Below are 16,198 nucleotides of genomic sequence, written 5' to 3' on the forward strand. Positions count from 1 at the left end.
TATATATATATATATATATATATATATATATATATATATATATATATATATATATATATATCAGCCAACTAAATAAATGTGAGTTAACAGATAGTTCTCAAAAGCAATTTAATGGTCAAATAAGTGTAAGCATTTAGAACAAAGGAAAAGAATATCCAAATGAATTTATTTAACCTCATAAGAACACATTTTCTTTCTGACACAAAACAGATGAATTACACTCTAACAGTGATCTTAATTTCATTGTGCTAAAAATATAGTTCAATATTCTGTCATTTTTCCTCACTCCTTCTCAACAACTGCAGATGGTAACAGTTCTCTTGTAAGTGATTTCCAAAGAGAGATATTGGGTCTGTCTCCTTTGCAATATATTCTTTATAGATAGGTATTTTTATCACCCTGTTATATATTCCATTTTCCCAGTATACTCGATTGAGGTGCATATTGGCAGAATTTTGGTCATCACTTGACTCATAACTTTAGTTCAAGTTGCCTTTTCAACATGATAAAATGATCAAAAATATGACTACATCACATTTTCCCTATAGAAAATTACTGTGATATCCAAAGGGTATTTTTGTGCTTTACGAGGATAATATATTTCCCTAGGAAGAATATTTATTTCTTCAAAGTTAAATGTTATTAATAAGTTACAGAAGCCCTCAGAGAATGTTGTTTTAAGTGTAATTAATTTGAACTCCACTAATTCACAACGAATGTTATTCTGAACTTTCACTGAGTTAGTCTGTGCTTGACTTGTACTCTCTCTTTGGGAAATAGTTCATTAATTAAATGGTATCGATAGTATTAAGGGAGACTGTATAGCCCACTAAAAAAATATGCTTAAAAGAATATTTTAATAGCATTCATTCAAATAGAAACTCTTAGAATATTAATTACACTTCTGTTTTTGTGCTTTTATTTATATTGTTTCTCTAGTAGTTGGTGGATTTTTATGCACTTAGAGATACAACAACGAAGTTTATTACAAAACTTGTTTTAATTAAAACTAGGATTTTCACCAAGGTATTCTGAATTCTGAGATTAAAAACATTTAGCTAAAAATGTGACTTTTTATAAATTTTACACACACGCACACACACACACACACACACACACATTGTGAACAATCTCCTGTTTATCTAATTGGGTATAATTACATTTAGTAGGTTTGGATATATGTTTTCTGTTTGTTGTAGTTTGTGAATAGGCTTTTTTCAAGTCATGAATGTTACTAACTATAGCAATACCCATTACTTAAAGGACAAGACAGAGTTTTTTTAAGGACAAATAATATCAATGTTTCTGGTTATTTATTAAAACTCTACTACCAAATTGACAGAGTCTCTATTCAATTAGTATTTATGTGGTTTATCTACTATAAGCCAATTAGAGTTAAGTGAGAAAATAAAAAAGATGTTTTGGATTAGTGTCAAGGTGAATTATTGAGAAAAGTTCTAGAGATGTACTTAATTACCTATATTTTATAGTAAATATCATTTGAACAATAATATTACATTGTTCCATCACATATTTTGGAAGCACTTTATGTGAAGTATCGTCTGTCCATCTAAAATATTATGTGTCAGCTAGTTTCCAAATTCTTCAGAAAATCTGTCAAATTGTGAAAAACACTACAATATTTTATATGCATAATGAATTTTTTAAAAGCCCTTACCTTTTGGCTTTTTAATTTTTCTTCAATTCTGTATGTATTTGTTACTTAATTTCCCAAGTTTTCAAGAACTCTCTAATTTTGTTAGTCAAAATGTTAGTATTGAATTCAATTCTTAGTATGCTTTGTTTTATTCTCTATGGATGAAAGCTATCTAGTTGGAAATTATTGATTTCACTTGGTAAAGTTAATGCTTAACTAGAGACAGAGTGACAGCAAGTGAATTCAGAAGGTGGATGGTTCCTAATAAATTAGACTTCTAAAACTTGAAAGATGCTTGTTTAAATATATAGAAATAGATCTTTTGAGAAGAAGGGGCAATATGAATGGCTGCCATTTAGCAACTAGAAGACAACAAATAGTGCTGGGAAAACTGGATATCCACTTGTAAAAGAATGAAATTGCACCCTTACCATATACCGTATACAAAATTTAACTCAAAATGGATCAAAGGCTTAAATGTAAGAACTAAAACTATAAAAATCTTACAAGAAAAAATATGGGGAAAAAACTTTATGACATTGGATTTGGCAAGATTTCTTGGGTATGACACCAAAAACACAAGCAATAAAAAAAAATAGATAAGTTGGGCTGTATCAAAATTAAAACCCTTTGTACAACAAAGGATCTGGTCAACAGAATGAAAAGGAAACACACAGAATGGGAGAAAATATTTGCAAATCATATATCTGATATGGGACTTATATCCAGAATATAAAGAGAATTCTAACAACACCAAAACAAACACTCAACCAACCCAGTTTAAAAATGAGCAAAAAACTTGAAGACATTTCTCCAAATGCAGTATACAGATAGCCAATAAACACACGAAAAGATGCTGTTCATCACTAGTCATTAGGGAAGAGCTAATCAAAACCACAGTGAGATGCTACTTCACACATATTAGAATGGCAGTTATTAAAAACACAAACACACACACACAGAAAATAACAAGCTTCAAGGGGAATGTGGAGAAATTGGAATACTTGTGTATTGCTGGTGAGAATATAAAATGGTGCAGCTGCTATAGAAGATGTATGGTGATCCCACACAAAATTAAACATAGAATTACCATATAACCTAGTAATTTCATCCCTGGATATATACCCCAAACAACTGAAACGGGCTCAAATATATTTGTACACATGCATTGATAACAGCATTATTAAAATTATATATATATATAAAATTTATACATATATATATATATATACACACACACACACATATATATATGACAATAACAGTATAAAAGGGGTGGGTAGGAGCAAAACTGAATTGGAGTAACAAAACAACATCATATGGTAACTCAAAATACACAGAAACAAGCAAACAAATGAAGAGAACCAGAAATGGCAAATAAGAATGTTAGTAAAAAATAATTGATAATTATTTATAAAACTTGCACTCCCATCCTTGTTTCAGCTTCATTAAAACAAATAATACATAAAGTAATAATTATAACAATATATTGAATTTTTACATACATATGTGTTATATATATGTATATATATATATGGCACAATAAAGAGGAGAGAAAATATAGATATATAGGAGTAATATTTCTATTTCTCACTGGAATTAATGTATAATAAATCTGAAGTAATTGTAATAAGCCCACACAATCTAAAGACCAGTAAGAGAATGACATACACACACACGTGTGCACATATGCGTGCATAAATAAGTATACATATTTACATGTAACATTATATACACTATATATTATATATACATATGTAGTCAAAAATCATTAAAAGAATTACATTAAACTAGAAAGTATTCACCTAATGCAGAAGAAGCTGTAAAGGAGGAATAGAGGAACAGAAAAAGACATGAAATACATAGAAAACAAAAAGTAAAATGGTAGATATAAATGTACTATATCAATAAGACCATTGAAAATGAATTGATTAGAAACCCCAAACAAGGAAGAATTGTAACACTGAATTAAAAAAATCAAATCCAAATGTATGCCTACAGGATGCAGGCCTTAGTTTCAAAGATACAGATAGATTAATTATGAAATGATGGAAAAGTTATATCATGCACACAGAAATCATGATAGAGTGACTACACTAATATCAGACTTATTTAAATTAGAAGAACTTTAAAAATGTTACTAGAGATAAAGAGGGATATTTTTTCATGATAGAATGGTCAAATAATCAGAAAGATATAACAATTATAAACATATATGCATCTAAAAACAGTGCTCTAAAAATCATGAAGCAAAAACTGACATAATTGAAGGGAGAAATAGACAATTCAATAATAACAGTTGGAGATTTCAATATTCCACTTTCTATAATAGAAAGAATAACCATGTAAAAGACCACAGAGGAAATAGAAGAAGTGATCAGTACTCTAAGTAAATTAGACCTAACAGACATCTGCAGAACACTCCAGCCAATAAGAGCAGAATACATAGTCTCCTCAAGTGCACATGCAGCATTGTACAGGATAGACTATATGCTACGCTATAAAACAATTCTCAATAAATTGAAAGAAATGCATTCACACAGAATATATTCTCTGGACACAATGGAACGAAATTAGAAATAAAAGAAAGAAATTTGGAAAGTTAATATGTATGGGAAAATTAAACCACACACTCCTAGATAATCAATTGGTCAAAGAAGGAATCACAAGAGAAATTAGAAATTACTTTAATGGTGAAATACTCTGTTTTCCCCTAGTATCAGGAATAAGACATAGGATGTCCACTTTCATCACTGCTATTAAACATTATACTGGAGGTTTGAGCCAGAACAATTAGACTATATATATATATATATATATATATATATATATATATATATATATATATGGCATTCATACTGCAAAGAATGAAGCAAAACTATCTCTATATGCAGATGATATGATCTTGTATAGAGAAAATCCTACAAAATCCAATAAAAACCTATTAAAACTAATCAAGCTCAGCAGTGTTACAGGCTTTAAGAGCAATATATAAAAATCAAGTGTATTTCTATACTCTAGCAATAAATATTCCAAAAAAGAAATTAGGAAAACAATTCGATTTGCAATGGAATAAAATACTTAAGAGCAAATTCAACAAAAGAAGTGCAAAGTTTTTACTCTGAAAAATTTGAAATAACCATTGAAAGAAATTAAAGATATAAATAACTGAAAAGACATCCCATGTTCAAAGACAGGAAGATTTAATACTGTTAAAGTTCAATACTTCACAAAATGATCTTCAGATTCAAAACAATACTTAACAAAATTCAAACTGAATTTTTGCAGAAAGTTAGAAGAGGAATTGGAACTTTCATGTATTTCTGATGGCAATGTAAAATTGTGCAGCCAATTTGGAAAACAGTTTGGCACTTCTTCAAGTTAAACATAGAGTTGCCATATGACTCAGCAACTCCATACACAGGTACACTCCCAAGAGAAATGAATAACTGTGTCTACACAAAAACTTTTTTTGTTTGTTTGTTTTTCATTTTTTACATCTTTATTGGAGTATAATTGCTTTACAATGGTGTGTCAGTTTCTGCTTTATAACAAAGTGAATCAGTTATACATACACATATGTTCCCATATCTCTTCCCTCTTGCATCTCCCTCCCTCACACCCTCCCTATCCCACCCCTCTAGGTGGTCACAAAGCACGGAGCTGATCTCCCTGTGCTATGCAGCTGCTTCCCACTAGCTATCTATTTTATGTTTGGTAGTGTATATATCTCCATGCTACTCTCGCGCTTTGTCACAGCTTACCCTTCCCCCTCCCCATATCCTCAAGTCTGTTGTCTAGTAGGTCTGTGTCTTTATTCCTGTCTTACCCCTAGGTTCTTCATGACATTATTTTTTCTTAAATTCCATATATATGTGTAAGAATACGGTATTTGTCTTTCTCTTTCTGACATACTTCACTCTGTATGACAGACTCTAGGTCCATCAAACTCATTACAAATAGCTCAATTTCGTTTCTTTTTATGTCTTAGTAATATTCCATTGTATATATGTGCCACATCTTCTTTATACATTCATCCAATATGGACACTTAGGTGGTTTCCATCTCCGGGCTATTGTAAATAGAGCTGCAATGAACATTTTGGTACATGACTCTTTTTGAATTATGGATTTCTCAGGATATATGCCCAGTAGTGGGATAGCTGGGTCATATGGTAGTTCTATTTGTAGTTTTTAAGGAACCTCCATACTGTTCTCCATAGTGGCTGTACCAATTCACATTCCCACCAGCAGTGCAAGAGTATTCCCTTTTCTCCACACCCTCTCCAGCATTTATGGTTTTTGATTTTCTGATGATGGCCATTCTGACTGGTGAGAGATGATATCTCACTGTAGTTTTGATTTGCATTTCTCTAATGATTAATGAGGTTAGCATTCTTACATGTGTTTGTTGGCAGTCTGTATATCTTCTTTGGAGAAATGTCTATTTAGGTCTTCTGCCTATTTTTGGATTGGGATGTTTGGTTTTTTGTTATTCATCTGCATGAGCTGCTTGTAAATTTTGAAGATTAATCCTTTGTCAGTTGCTTCATTTGCAAATATTTTCTCCCATTCTGAGGATTGTCTTTTGGTCTTGTTTATGGTTTCCTTTGTTCTGTAAAAGCTTTGAAGTTTCATTAGGTCCCATTTGTTTACTTTTGTTTTTATTTCCATTTCTCTAGGAGGTGGGTCAAAAAGGACCTTGACTGTGATTTATGTCATAGAGTGTTCTGCCTATGTTTTCCTCTAAGAGTTTGATAGTTTCTGGCCTTACATTTAGGTCTTTAATCCATTTTGAGCTTATTTTTGTGTATGGTGTTAGGGAGTGATCTAAACTCATACTATTACATGCACCTGTCCAGTTTTCCCAGCACCACTTATTGAAGAGGCTGTCCTTTCTTCACTGTACATTCCTGCCTCCTTTTTCAAAGATAAGGTGACCATGTGCACACGGGTTAATCTCTGGGCTTTCTTTCCTGTTCCATTGATCTATCTTTCTGCTTCTATGCCAGTACCATACTGTCTTGATTACTGTAGCTTTGTAGCGTAGTCTGAAGTCACAGAGCCTGATTCCTCCAGCTCCGTTTTTTGATCTCAAGATTGCTTTGGCTCTTTGGGGTCTTTTGTGTTTCTATACAAATTGTGAATTTTTTTGTTCTAGTTCTGTGAAAAATGCTAGTGGTAGTTTCATAGGGATTGCATTGAATCTGTAGATAGCTTTGGGTAGTAGAGTCATTTTCACAATGTTGATTTTTCCAATCCAAGGACATGGTATATCTCTCCATCTATTTGTATCATCTTTAATTTCTTTCATCAGTGTCTTATAATTTTCTGCATACAGGTCTTTTGTCTCCTTACGTAGGTTTATTCCTAGATATTTTATTCTTTGTGTTGCAATGGTAAATGGGAGTGTTTTCTTGATTTCACTTTCAGATTTTTCATCATTAGTGTATAGGAATACCAGAGATTTCTGTGCATTAATTTTGTATCCTGCTACTTTACCAAATTCATGATTAGCTCTAGTAGTTTTCTGGTAGCATCTTTAGGATTCTCTATGTATAGTATCATGTCATCTGCAAACAGTGACAGCTTTACTTCTTCTTTTCTGATTTGGATTCCTTTTATTTCCTTTTCTTCTCTGATTGCTGTGGCTAAAACTTCCAAAACTATGTTGAAAAAGAGAGGTGAGAGTGGGCAACCTTGTCTTGTTCCTGATCTTAGTGGAAATGCTTTCAGTTTTTCACCATTGAGGACAATGTTGGCTGTGGGTTTGTCATATATGGCCTTTATTATGTTGAGGAAAGTTCCCTCTATGCCTACTTTCTGCAGTGTTTTTATCATAAATGGGTGTTGAATTTTGCCAAAAGCTTTTACTGCATCTATTGAGATGATCATATGTGTTTTCTCCTTCAATTTCTTAATATGGTATATCACCCTGATTGATTTGCATCTATTGAAGAATCCTTGTATTCCAGGAATAAACCCCACTTGATCATGGTGTATGATCCTCTTAATGTGCTGTTGGATTCTGTTTGCTAGTATTTTGTTGAGGAAATTTGCATCTGTGTTCATCAGTGATATTGGCCTGTAGTTTTCTTTCTTTGTGACATCCTTGTCTGGTTTTGGTATCAGGGTGATGGTGGCCTCGTAGAATGGGTTTGGGAGTGTTCTTCCCTCTGCTATATTTTGGAAGAGTTTGAGAAGGACAGGTGTAGCTCTTCTCTAAATGTTTGATAGAATTCTCCTGTCGAGCCATCTGGTCCTGGGCTTTTGTTTGTTGGAAGATTTTTAACCAGAGTTACAATTTCAGTGCTTGTGATTGGTCTGTTTATATTTTCTATTTCTTCCTGATTCAGTCTTGGCAGGTTGTGCTCTTCTAAGAATTTGTCCATTTCTTCCAGGTTTTCCATTTTATTGGCAGAGTTGCTTGTAGTAATCTCTCATGATCTTTTGTATTTCCGCAGTGTCAGTTGTTACTTCTCCTTTTTCATTTCTAATTCAATTGATCTGAGCCTTCTCCCTTTTTTTCTTGCTGAGTCTGGCTAATGGTTCATCAATTTTGTTTATCTTCTCAAAAAACAAGCTTTTAGTTTTATTGATCTTTGCTGTTGTTTCCTTCATTTCTTTTTCATTAATTTCTGATCTGATTTTAATGATTTCTTTCCCTCTGCTAACTTTGGGAGTTTTTGTTCTTCTTTCTCTAATTGCTTTAGGTGCAAGGTTAGGTTGTTTATTTGAGATATTTCCTTTTTCTTAAGGTAGGATTGTATTGCTATAAAGTTCCCTCTGAGAACTGATTTTTCTGCATCCCATAGGTTTTGGGTCGTCGTGTCTCCATTGTCATTTGTTTCTAGTTTTTTTTTTATTTCCTCTTTGATTTCTTCAGTGATCACTTCGTTATTAAGTAGTGTATTGTTGAGCCTCCATGTGTTTGTATTTTTTACAGATCTTTTCCTGTAATTGATATCTAGTCTCTAGCGTTGTGGTCAGAAAAGATACTTGATACAATTTCTATTTTCTTAAATTTACCAAGGCTTGATTTGTAACCCAAGGTATGATCTATCCTGGAGAATGTTTCATGGGCACTTGAGAAAAATGTGTATTCTGTTGTTTTTGAACAGAATGTCCTATAAATATCAATTAAGTCCATCTTGTTTAATGTATCATTTAAAGTTTGTGTTTCCTTATTTATTTTCATTTTGGATGATCTGTCCATGGGTGATAGTGGGGTGTTACAGTCCCCTACAATGAATGTGTTACTGTCGATTTCCCCTTTTATGGCTGTCAGTATTTGCCTTATGCATTGAGGTGCACCTATGTTGGGTGCATAAATATTTAAAATTGTTATATCATATTCTTGGATTGATCCCTTCATCATTATGTAGTGTCCTTCATCATTATGTAGTGTCCTTCTTTGCCTCTTCTAATAGTCTTTATTTTAAAGTCTATTTTGTCTGATATGAGAATTGCTACTCCAACTTTCTTTTGGTTTCCATTTGCATGGAATATCTTTTTCCATCCCCTTACTTTCAGTCTGTATGTGTCTCTAGGTCTGAAGTTCGTTTCTTGTAGACAGCATATATATGGGTCTTGCTTTTGTATCCATTGTGAGAATCTGTGTCTTTTGGTGGGAGCATTTAGTCCATTTACATTTAAGGTAATTTTCGATATATATGTTCCTATTCCCATTTTGTTAATTGTTTTGGGTTCATTATTGTAGGTCTTTTCCTTCTCTTGTGTTTCTTGCCTAAAGAAGTTCCTTTGGCATTTGTTGTAAAGCTGGTTTGGTGGTGCAGAACTCTCCCTGCTTTTGCTTGTCTGTAAAGGTTTTAATTTTTCCATCAAATCTGAATGAGATCCTTGCTGGGTAGAGTAATCTTGGATGCAGGTTTTTCTCCTTCATCACTTTAAATATGTCTTCCCAGTCCCTGCTGGCTTGTAGAGTTTCTGCTGATGGATCAACTGTTAACCTTATGGGGATTCCCTTCTGTATTATTTGTTGTTTTTTCCTTGCTGCTTTTAATATGTTTTCTTTGTATTTAATTTTTGACTGTTTGATTAATATGTGTCTTGGCATATTTCTCCTTGCATTTATCCTGTATGGGACTCTCTGTGCTTCTTGGACTGGATTAACTATTTCCTTTCCCAAATTAGGGATGTTTTCAACTATAATCTCTTCAACTATTTTCTCAGTCCCTTTCTTTTTCTCTTCTTCTTCTGGAATCCCTATAATTCGAATGTTGGTGCGATTAATGTTGTCCCAGAGGTCTCTGAGACTGTTCTCAGTTCTTTTCATTCTTTTTTCTTTATTCTGCTCTGCAGTCGTTATTTCCACTATTTTATCTTCCAGGTCACTTATCCGTTCTTCTGCCTCAGTTATTCTGTTATTGATCCCATCTAGAGTATTTTTCATTTCATGTATTGTGTTGTTCATTGTTGTTTGTTTCATCTTTAGTTCTTCTAGGTCCTTGTTAAATGTTTCTTGCATTTTGTCTATTCTATTTCCAAGATTTTGGATCATCTTTACTATCATTATTCTGAATTGTTTTTCAGGTAGACTGCCTATTTCATCTTCATTTGTTAGGTCTTTTGGGTTTTTATCTTGCTCCTTCATCTGCTGTGTGTTTTTCTGTCTTCTCATTTTGCTTATCTTACTGTGTTTGGGGTCTCCTTTTTGCAGGCTGCAGGTTCATAGTACCCATGGTGTTTGGTGTCTGTCCCCAGTGGCTAAGGTTGGTTCAGTGGGTTGTGCAGGCTTCCTGGTGGAGGAGACTAGTGCCTGTGTTCTGGTGGATGAGGTGGATCTTGTCTTTCTGGTGGGCAGGTCCACGTCTGGTGGTGTGTTTTGGTGTGTTTCTGGACTTATTATTTTAGGCAGCCTCTCTGCTAATGGGTGGGGTTTTGTTCCTTTCTTGCTAGTTGTTTGGCATATGGTGTCCAGCACTGTAGCTTGTTGGTCATTGAGTGAAGCTGGGTGCTTGTGTTGAGATGGAGATCTCTGGGAGATTTTCTCTGTTTGATATTATGTGGAGCTGGGCAGTCTCTTGTGGACCAGTGTCCTGAAGTTGGCTCTCCCACCTCAGAGGCACAGCACTCACTCCTCGCTTTAGCACCAAGAGCCTTTCATCCACACAGCTCAGAATAAAAGGGAGACAATGTAGAAAGGAAAGAAAGAAAGAAAGAAAGAAAGAAAGAAAGAAAGAAAGAAAGAAAGAAAGAAAGAAAGAAAGAAAGAAAGAAAGAAAGAAAGAAAGAAAGAAAGGAAGAAAGGAAGAAAGAAGGAAAGGAAGAAAGAAAGAAAGGAAGGAAGAAAGAAGGGAGGGAGGTAGGGAGGGAGGTAGGGAGGAAGGAAGAAAGGAAGGATGGAAGCAGGGAAGGAAGGAAAGAAAGAAAGGAAGAAAGAAAGAAGAGAAAATAAAATAAAGTAAGATAAAATAAAATAAAGTTATTAAAATAAAAAAATAATTATTAAGAAAAAAAAATTTTTTAAAGAAAGAAAGAAAAAAAAACTGACAGATAGAACCCTAGGACAAATGGTGGGAGCAAAGTTATACAGAAAGAATCTCACACAGAAGCATACACATACACACTCACGAAAAGAGGAAAACGGAAAAAATAATAAATCTTGCTCTCAAAGTCCACCTCCTCAATTTGGGATGATTTGTTGTCTATTCATGTCTTCCACAGATGCAGGGTACATCAAGTTGATTGTGGAGTTTTAATCCGCTGCTTCTGAGGCTGCTGGGAGAGATTTCTCTTTCTCTTCTTTGTTCTCACAGCTCACAGGGGCTCAGCTTTGGATTTGGCCCTGCCTCTTCGCGTCGGTCGCCGGAGGGTGTCTGTTCTTCGCTCAGACAGGACGGGATTAAAGGAACAGCTGCTTCGGGGACTCAGGCAGGGTGGGAGGGAGGGCTACGGAGTGCAGGGCAAGCCTGCGGTAGCAGAGGACAGCATGACGTTGCACCAGCCTGAGGTGCACCGTGCGTTCTCCTGGGGGACTTGTTCCTGGATCCCGGGACCCTGGCAGTGGCGATCTGCACAGGCTCCTCAGAAAGGGGCTGTGGTTAGTGACCTGTGATCACACACAGGCTTCTTGGTGGAGGCCTCAGCAACCTTATCGTCTCATGCCCGTCTCTGTGGTCCGTGCTTTTAGCCGCAGCTCGCGCCCGTCTCTGGAGCTCCTTTAAGCAGCGCTCTTAATCCCCTCTCCTCACGCACCAGGAAACAAAGAGGGAAGAAAAAGTCTCTTGCCTCTTCGGCAGGTCCAGACTTTTCCCTGGACTCCCTCCCGGCTCGCCATGGTGCACTAACCCCCTGCAGGCTGTGTTCACGCTGCCAACCGCAGTCCTCTCCCTGAGCTCCGACCGAAGCCCGAGCCTCAGCTCCCAGCTCCGCCCACCCTGGTGGGTGAGTAGACAAGCCTCTCGGGATTGTGAGTGCCGGGCGTCACTGATCCTCTGTGCAGGAATCTCTCCGCTTTGATCCCCGCACCCCTGTTGCTGCGCTGTCCTCCACGGAGAAGAGCTTTCCCCCTCCGCCACCCACAGTCTCCACCCGTTAAGGGGCTTCTAGTGTGTGGAAACATTTTCTCCTTCACGGCTCCCTCCCACTGGTGCAGGTCCCATCCCTATCCTTTTGTATCTGTTTATTCTTTTGCCCTACCCAGGTACCTGGGAAATTTCTTGCCTTTTGGGAGGTATCAAGTCTTCTGCCAGTGTTCAGTAGGTGTTCTGTAGGAGTTGTTCCACGTGTAGATGTATTTCTGGTGTATCTGTGGGGAGGAAGGTGATCTCCACGTCTTACTCTTCTGCCATCTTCCCCTCCCTCAAAACTTTTATACAGTGTTGATAAAGCATTACTCATGATAACCAAAAAGTAAAAACAACCCAAATGTCCATCAACTGATGAATGAATAAATAAAATGTGGTATATTCATACAAAGTGTAATCTTGAGCAATAAAAAATATAACTGAAGCGCTGATACATGCTACAACGTGGGTGAACATTAAAAACATTATGCTAAATGAAACAGGCCAGTCACAAAAGACTTCATTTAAAGGATTCCACTCATATTACATGCCTAGAATAGGCAAATCTATCGAAGAAAAAGGTACATTAATGGTCACTTAGGGCTGTGGATTTTGGGGGGAAGTGGCCAGTGACTGCTAATGGATACCAGGTTTCTTTTGGGACTGATAAGGATGTCCCAAAATTGATTGTGGTGATAGTTGCACAACTATGTGAATATACTAAAAACCATTGAATTATTCACTTTAAATGAGTGAACTTTATGGCATGTGAATTATATCTCAATAAAGCTGTTAAAAAAGGAATTTCTATAAATCATATATTTCAGTGAAAATGACTTGGTATGTTTCCTCATCATAAAGAGGCAAATAACTCAATGTTGAAATTATGATATATTCTTGTGTTGTAAAATTTAAAGCTGCCAGATCAGTTGCTTTTCTGATGGTGAGGAAATTAAATTTTGTTTTAAAGTATAGTTGTATGTATGTTCATATATTTCCATGCATGCTTTTATGATTTAATGTCACCCGAAATATATAACACTCTACCTTTCCAAATACTTCCCAAATATAATTGTGCAAAAATATAGAATATTTTAAATGTTAAGCTCATAGGGACATTTTTAAAGTGCCTTCTAAATGAAGAAAAGTAAATGGTTATCTAATGGAGAAAATTAGCCTTATTAATGAGAATCACTTCTGATATATACTATTCTTTGGCTTTAAGTGTGATAGTATAATGCGAGTACCTGGACTCTATATCCTGTTGAGGACTTATAGGAACGTGAATTCTATTTTTAACTTTTAGAATTGTTATGTCTTCTTAGAGAAATGACCTTTTTTTAAAAAAAAAGTCATGATGTAATATCCTTCACCATCGCTAGTAGCATTCTTTGCTTTAAAGTCAACTTTTACGTTGATATAGCTACTCTGTCTTTACTTGGCTAGTCTTTGTATGGTATACTTATTGATATTTCATACCTATGGAAATTTGAAAATGTTACAGAAATCTTATAAAGGAGTTTTAAAAAGTATTGTAGTTTAGAGCTAAGTATTTTGGATCTGTAATTAATTATGTTGCTAAACTGATTTGCCATGATTTCAGAAAATGAGGAATACAGAAATCAATTGTCTCTAAGATAATTACAGCTATATTTCATTCTGGAAACTAAAAGACATATCTTAGAGTTCAATAAGCTATGTTTCCAAATTAACCTAATTGATTCTTAGATTTATTCTCAGATTAATTAATTAGATTCTTAACCAAACCGTTAGCTATAATTGGTTAGTTAATTACATGTTTCTGTGACTGGTTTTTCCATTTACCATTCTGTGACTGGTTTCACTCATGTCGTCTCTTTGTGTTAGGACCATATTTCAACTGACTTGTGTGTAGAGATCAATGACCACAGCTTCCATTCCCAGTCACAAACATAATTTAAAATATCTACATTTGGGAGACTAAACCAAAGTATCCTAATTATAGAAATGAAATGCCATCCTCCCACTCCTGGCTGTTTATGTTACTGTAAGAATTATTTCTTGACAAATCAAGTACCAATCGTGAAAATATTAGAAGTCTCTGATGCATTTGTATACAGATTATTAAATGTTCCTGTAACAATATGATTTATTTTAAGTAGCTATTAAACATATGCCTTTGAAACATAAATTTTATTATTTGTTTCCCACCCTAACAGCTGCAGAAATAACTGTTCAACCAACCTTGGAAGAGGCCTCTGACAACTGCACTCAAGAATGTCTCATCTTGGGCCACTCTGATGCCTGCTGGATGCCAGCTTCTCTGACCCATTCCAGCCCTTTACAGGCACAGACCTCTGCTCTGTGCCACAGCCCACCCCTGACGCAGACCACTCTTCGCCGGCGCAACCCTCCAGTGACACAGACCGTTGTGCTCTGCCACAGTCCGCCGGTGACCCAGGCTATTGCACTGTGCCACAGCCCTCCACCAGCACAGACCTCCACTCTGCACCACAGCCCACCTCTAGCACAGGCTACTGCTCTTCGCCACAGCCCTTCACCAGCACAGGCCTCTGCCCTCCGCTACAGCCCTCCCCTGGCACAGGCTGCCACAATCCACTGCAGCCCTCCTCTGCCACAGGCTGCTGCCCTCCATTGTAGCCCCGCACAACCACCAATGGGTCTGCAGCAAGGTTGGGGGCAAAGTGCTGGCCCTGATGGACTACTTTCTCTTGATCAGGGAGCACAAGGTAGTACAAGATCTCAGTTTTACGCCATGTCTGAAAGACTTCATCCTAGTGATGATTCAATTAAAGTCATTCCCTTGAAAACCTTCACTCCAGGGCAGCAGGCCAGACCCTCTAGGGGTGATTCTCCCACTATGGAAGAACATCCTTTATAAAACTAAAACAGCTACTTCACATTTTCCAACAGGATGTATATAATCAAAGTTTAAGATCCAATTTCAATGAATACTTCAAATTATTAGATTTGTAAATAGCTATGTAAATAGAAACCAATACCAGAATCAAGTCTAGAGCTAGACCCTTAGTCAAAAGTTAAAAATAAATTTACAATTTGATTAATTCAGAATGTGTATTAAAAATAAAAGAAATTGAAAAAAAAGTTGCACCCTTTTGTACAGAAAGGCTTATCATGGCATATATTAATATATAGTATATATTATTTCTGGTGCACTGTATTTTTTCATTTATTTTTACCAACATGTGCAATATTACTGATTTTTTTCCATTCTGTTTTTTGTGGACCCAGTACATAGCTAATGGAAAACTAACAAATATCTGATTTTCCAAGAGTACGTTTATTCTATCTAAACTTTTGTTTAGACTGTTAGAAGGTTTAAGTACGGTGGCATTTTTGTTTGTCTTTTTGTTTGATATTTTTTGTTGTCTCCACTTTTTTGTTATTAGTTTTTCTGCAAAAATGACCAATAGGGGTGGAGATATCTCTTATATTTTTTGTTTCTGTCTGTTTTTTATGTTTTCTACCTTTATTTTAAGAATATATTGTTGATATAATTTGTATATACATTTTCAGTAAAGAACTTATAAAAACTGTACAGATTTACGTCTATAACCTATTTCTCTACTCTTTAGTAGAGTTCGAGACACTGAAGTGCAATAACTGTGCCCAAATTAGGCAATTATTTGCTAAAAAGGGCCTCTTTCTTTTTGTGTTAAATTTATCTTTGTAGTTTAGTGTAAAGTGCATCAGAAATCATGTTGTATCTGTCATTTTAAGCCTATATTCCATTATTAATTGGGTCTTTATCTTCTGAAATTTGTATATAACAGCTTAGAAAATCATAAAGAAGGTGGATGTATTCAACTCCTAATTAAAATAAACATAACTGTAGATAAAACCACATACTAAACCTATAAGACTAAGGGATTTTTGTCATTCTAGCTCAACCTACTGAAGAAAACCACTGATAACAAGATGAAAGTCAGGAAGGAACTTTTCAAGAGACATAATTATAAATCTACATCAAATGTGTTACAGTATAGAATTTT

General features: G+C 35.4%; 1 protein-coding gene across 8 annotated transcripts in view; it reads left to right on the forward strand.

The window, feature by feature from the left end:
• Positions 1-15,066, forward strand: part of PCDH11X (protocadherin 11 X-linked) — a gene marked incomplete at both ends in the record, with an annotated part of 706,845 nt that extends 691,779 nt beyond the window's left edge. For 6 of the 8 annotated variants that reach the window (XM_082680816.1, XM_082680817.1, XM_082680818.1 and 3 more), the window contains one exon: positions 14,384-15,066. In XM_082680816.1, the coding sequence (XP_082536942.1) occupies positions 14,384-15,066 (683 nt within the window). The remainder of the gene's footprint in view (positions 1-14,383) is intronic. The other 2 variants (XM_082680819.1, XM_082680823.1) reach the window with 2 other exon arrangements.
• Positions 15,067-16,198: the final 1,132 nt, after the last annotated feature.

This window comes from Grampus griseus (genome assembly GCF_964374135.1).
Source record: "Grampus griseus genome assembly, chromosome: X".
NCBI classification, from domain to species: domain Eukaryota; kingdom Metazoa; phylum Chordata; class Mammalia; order Artiodactyla; family Delphinidae; genus Grampus; species Grampus griseus.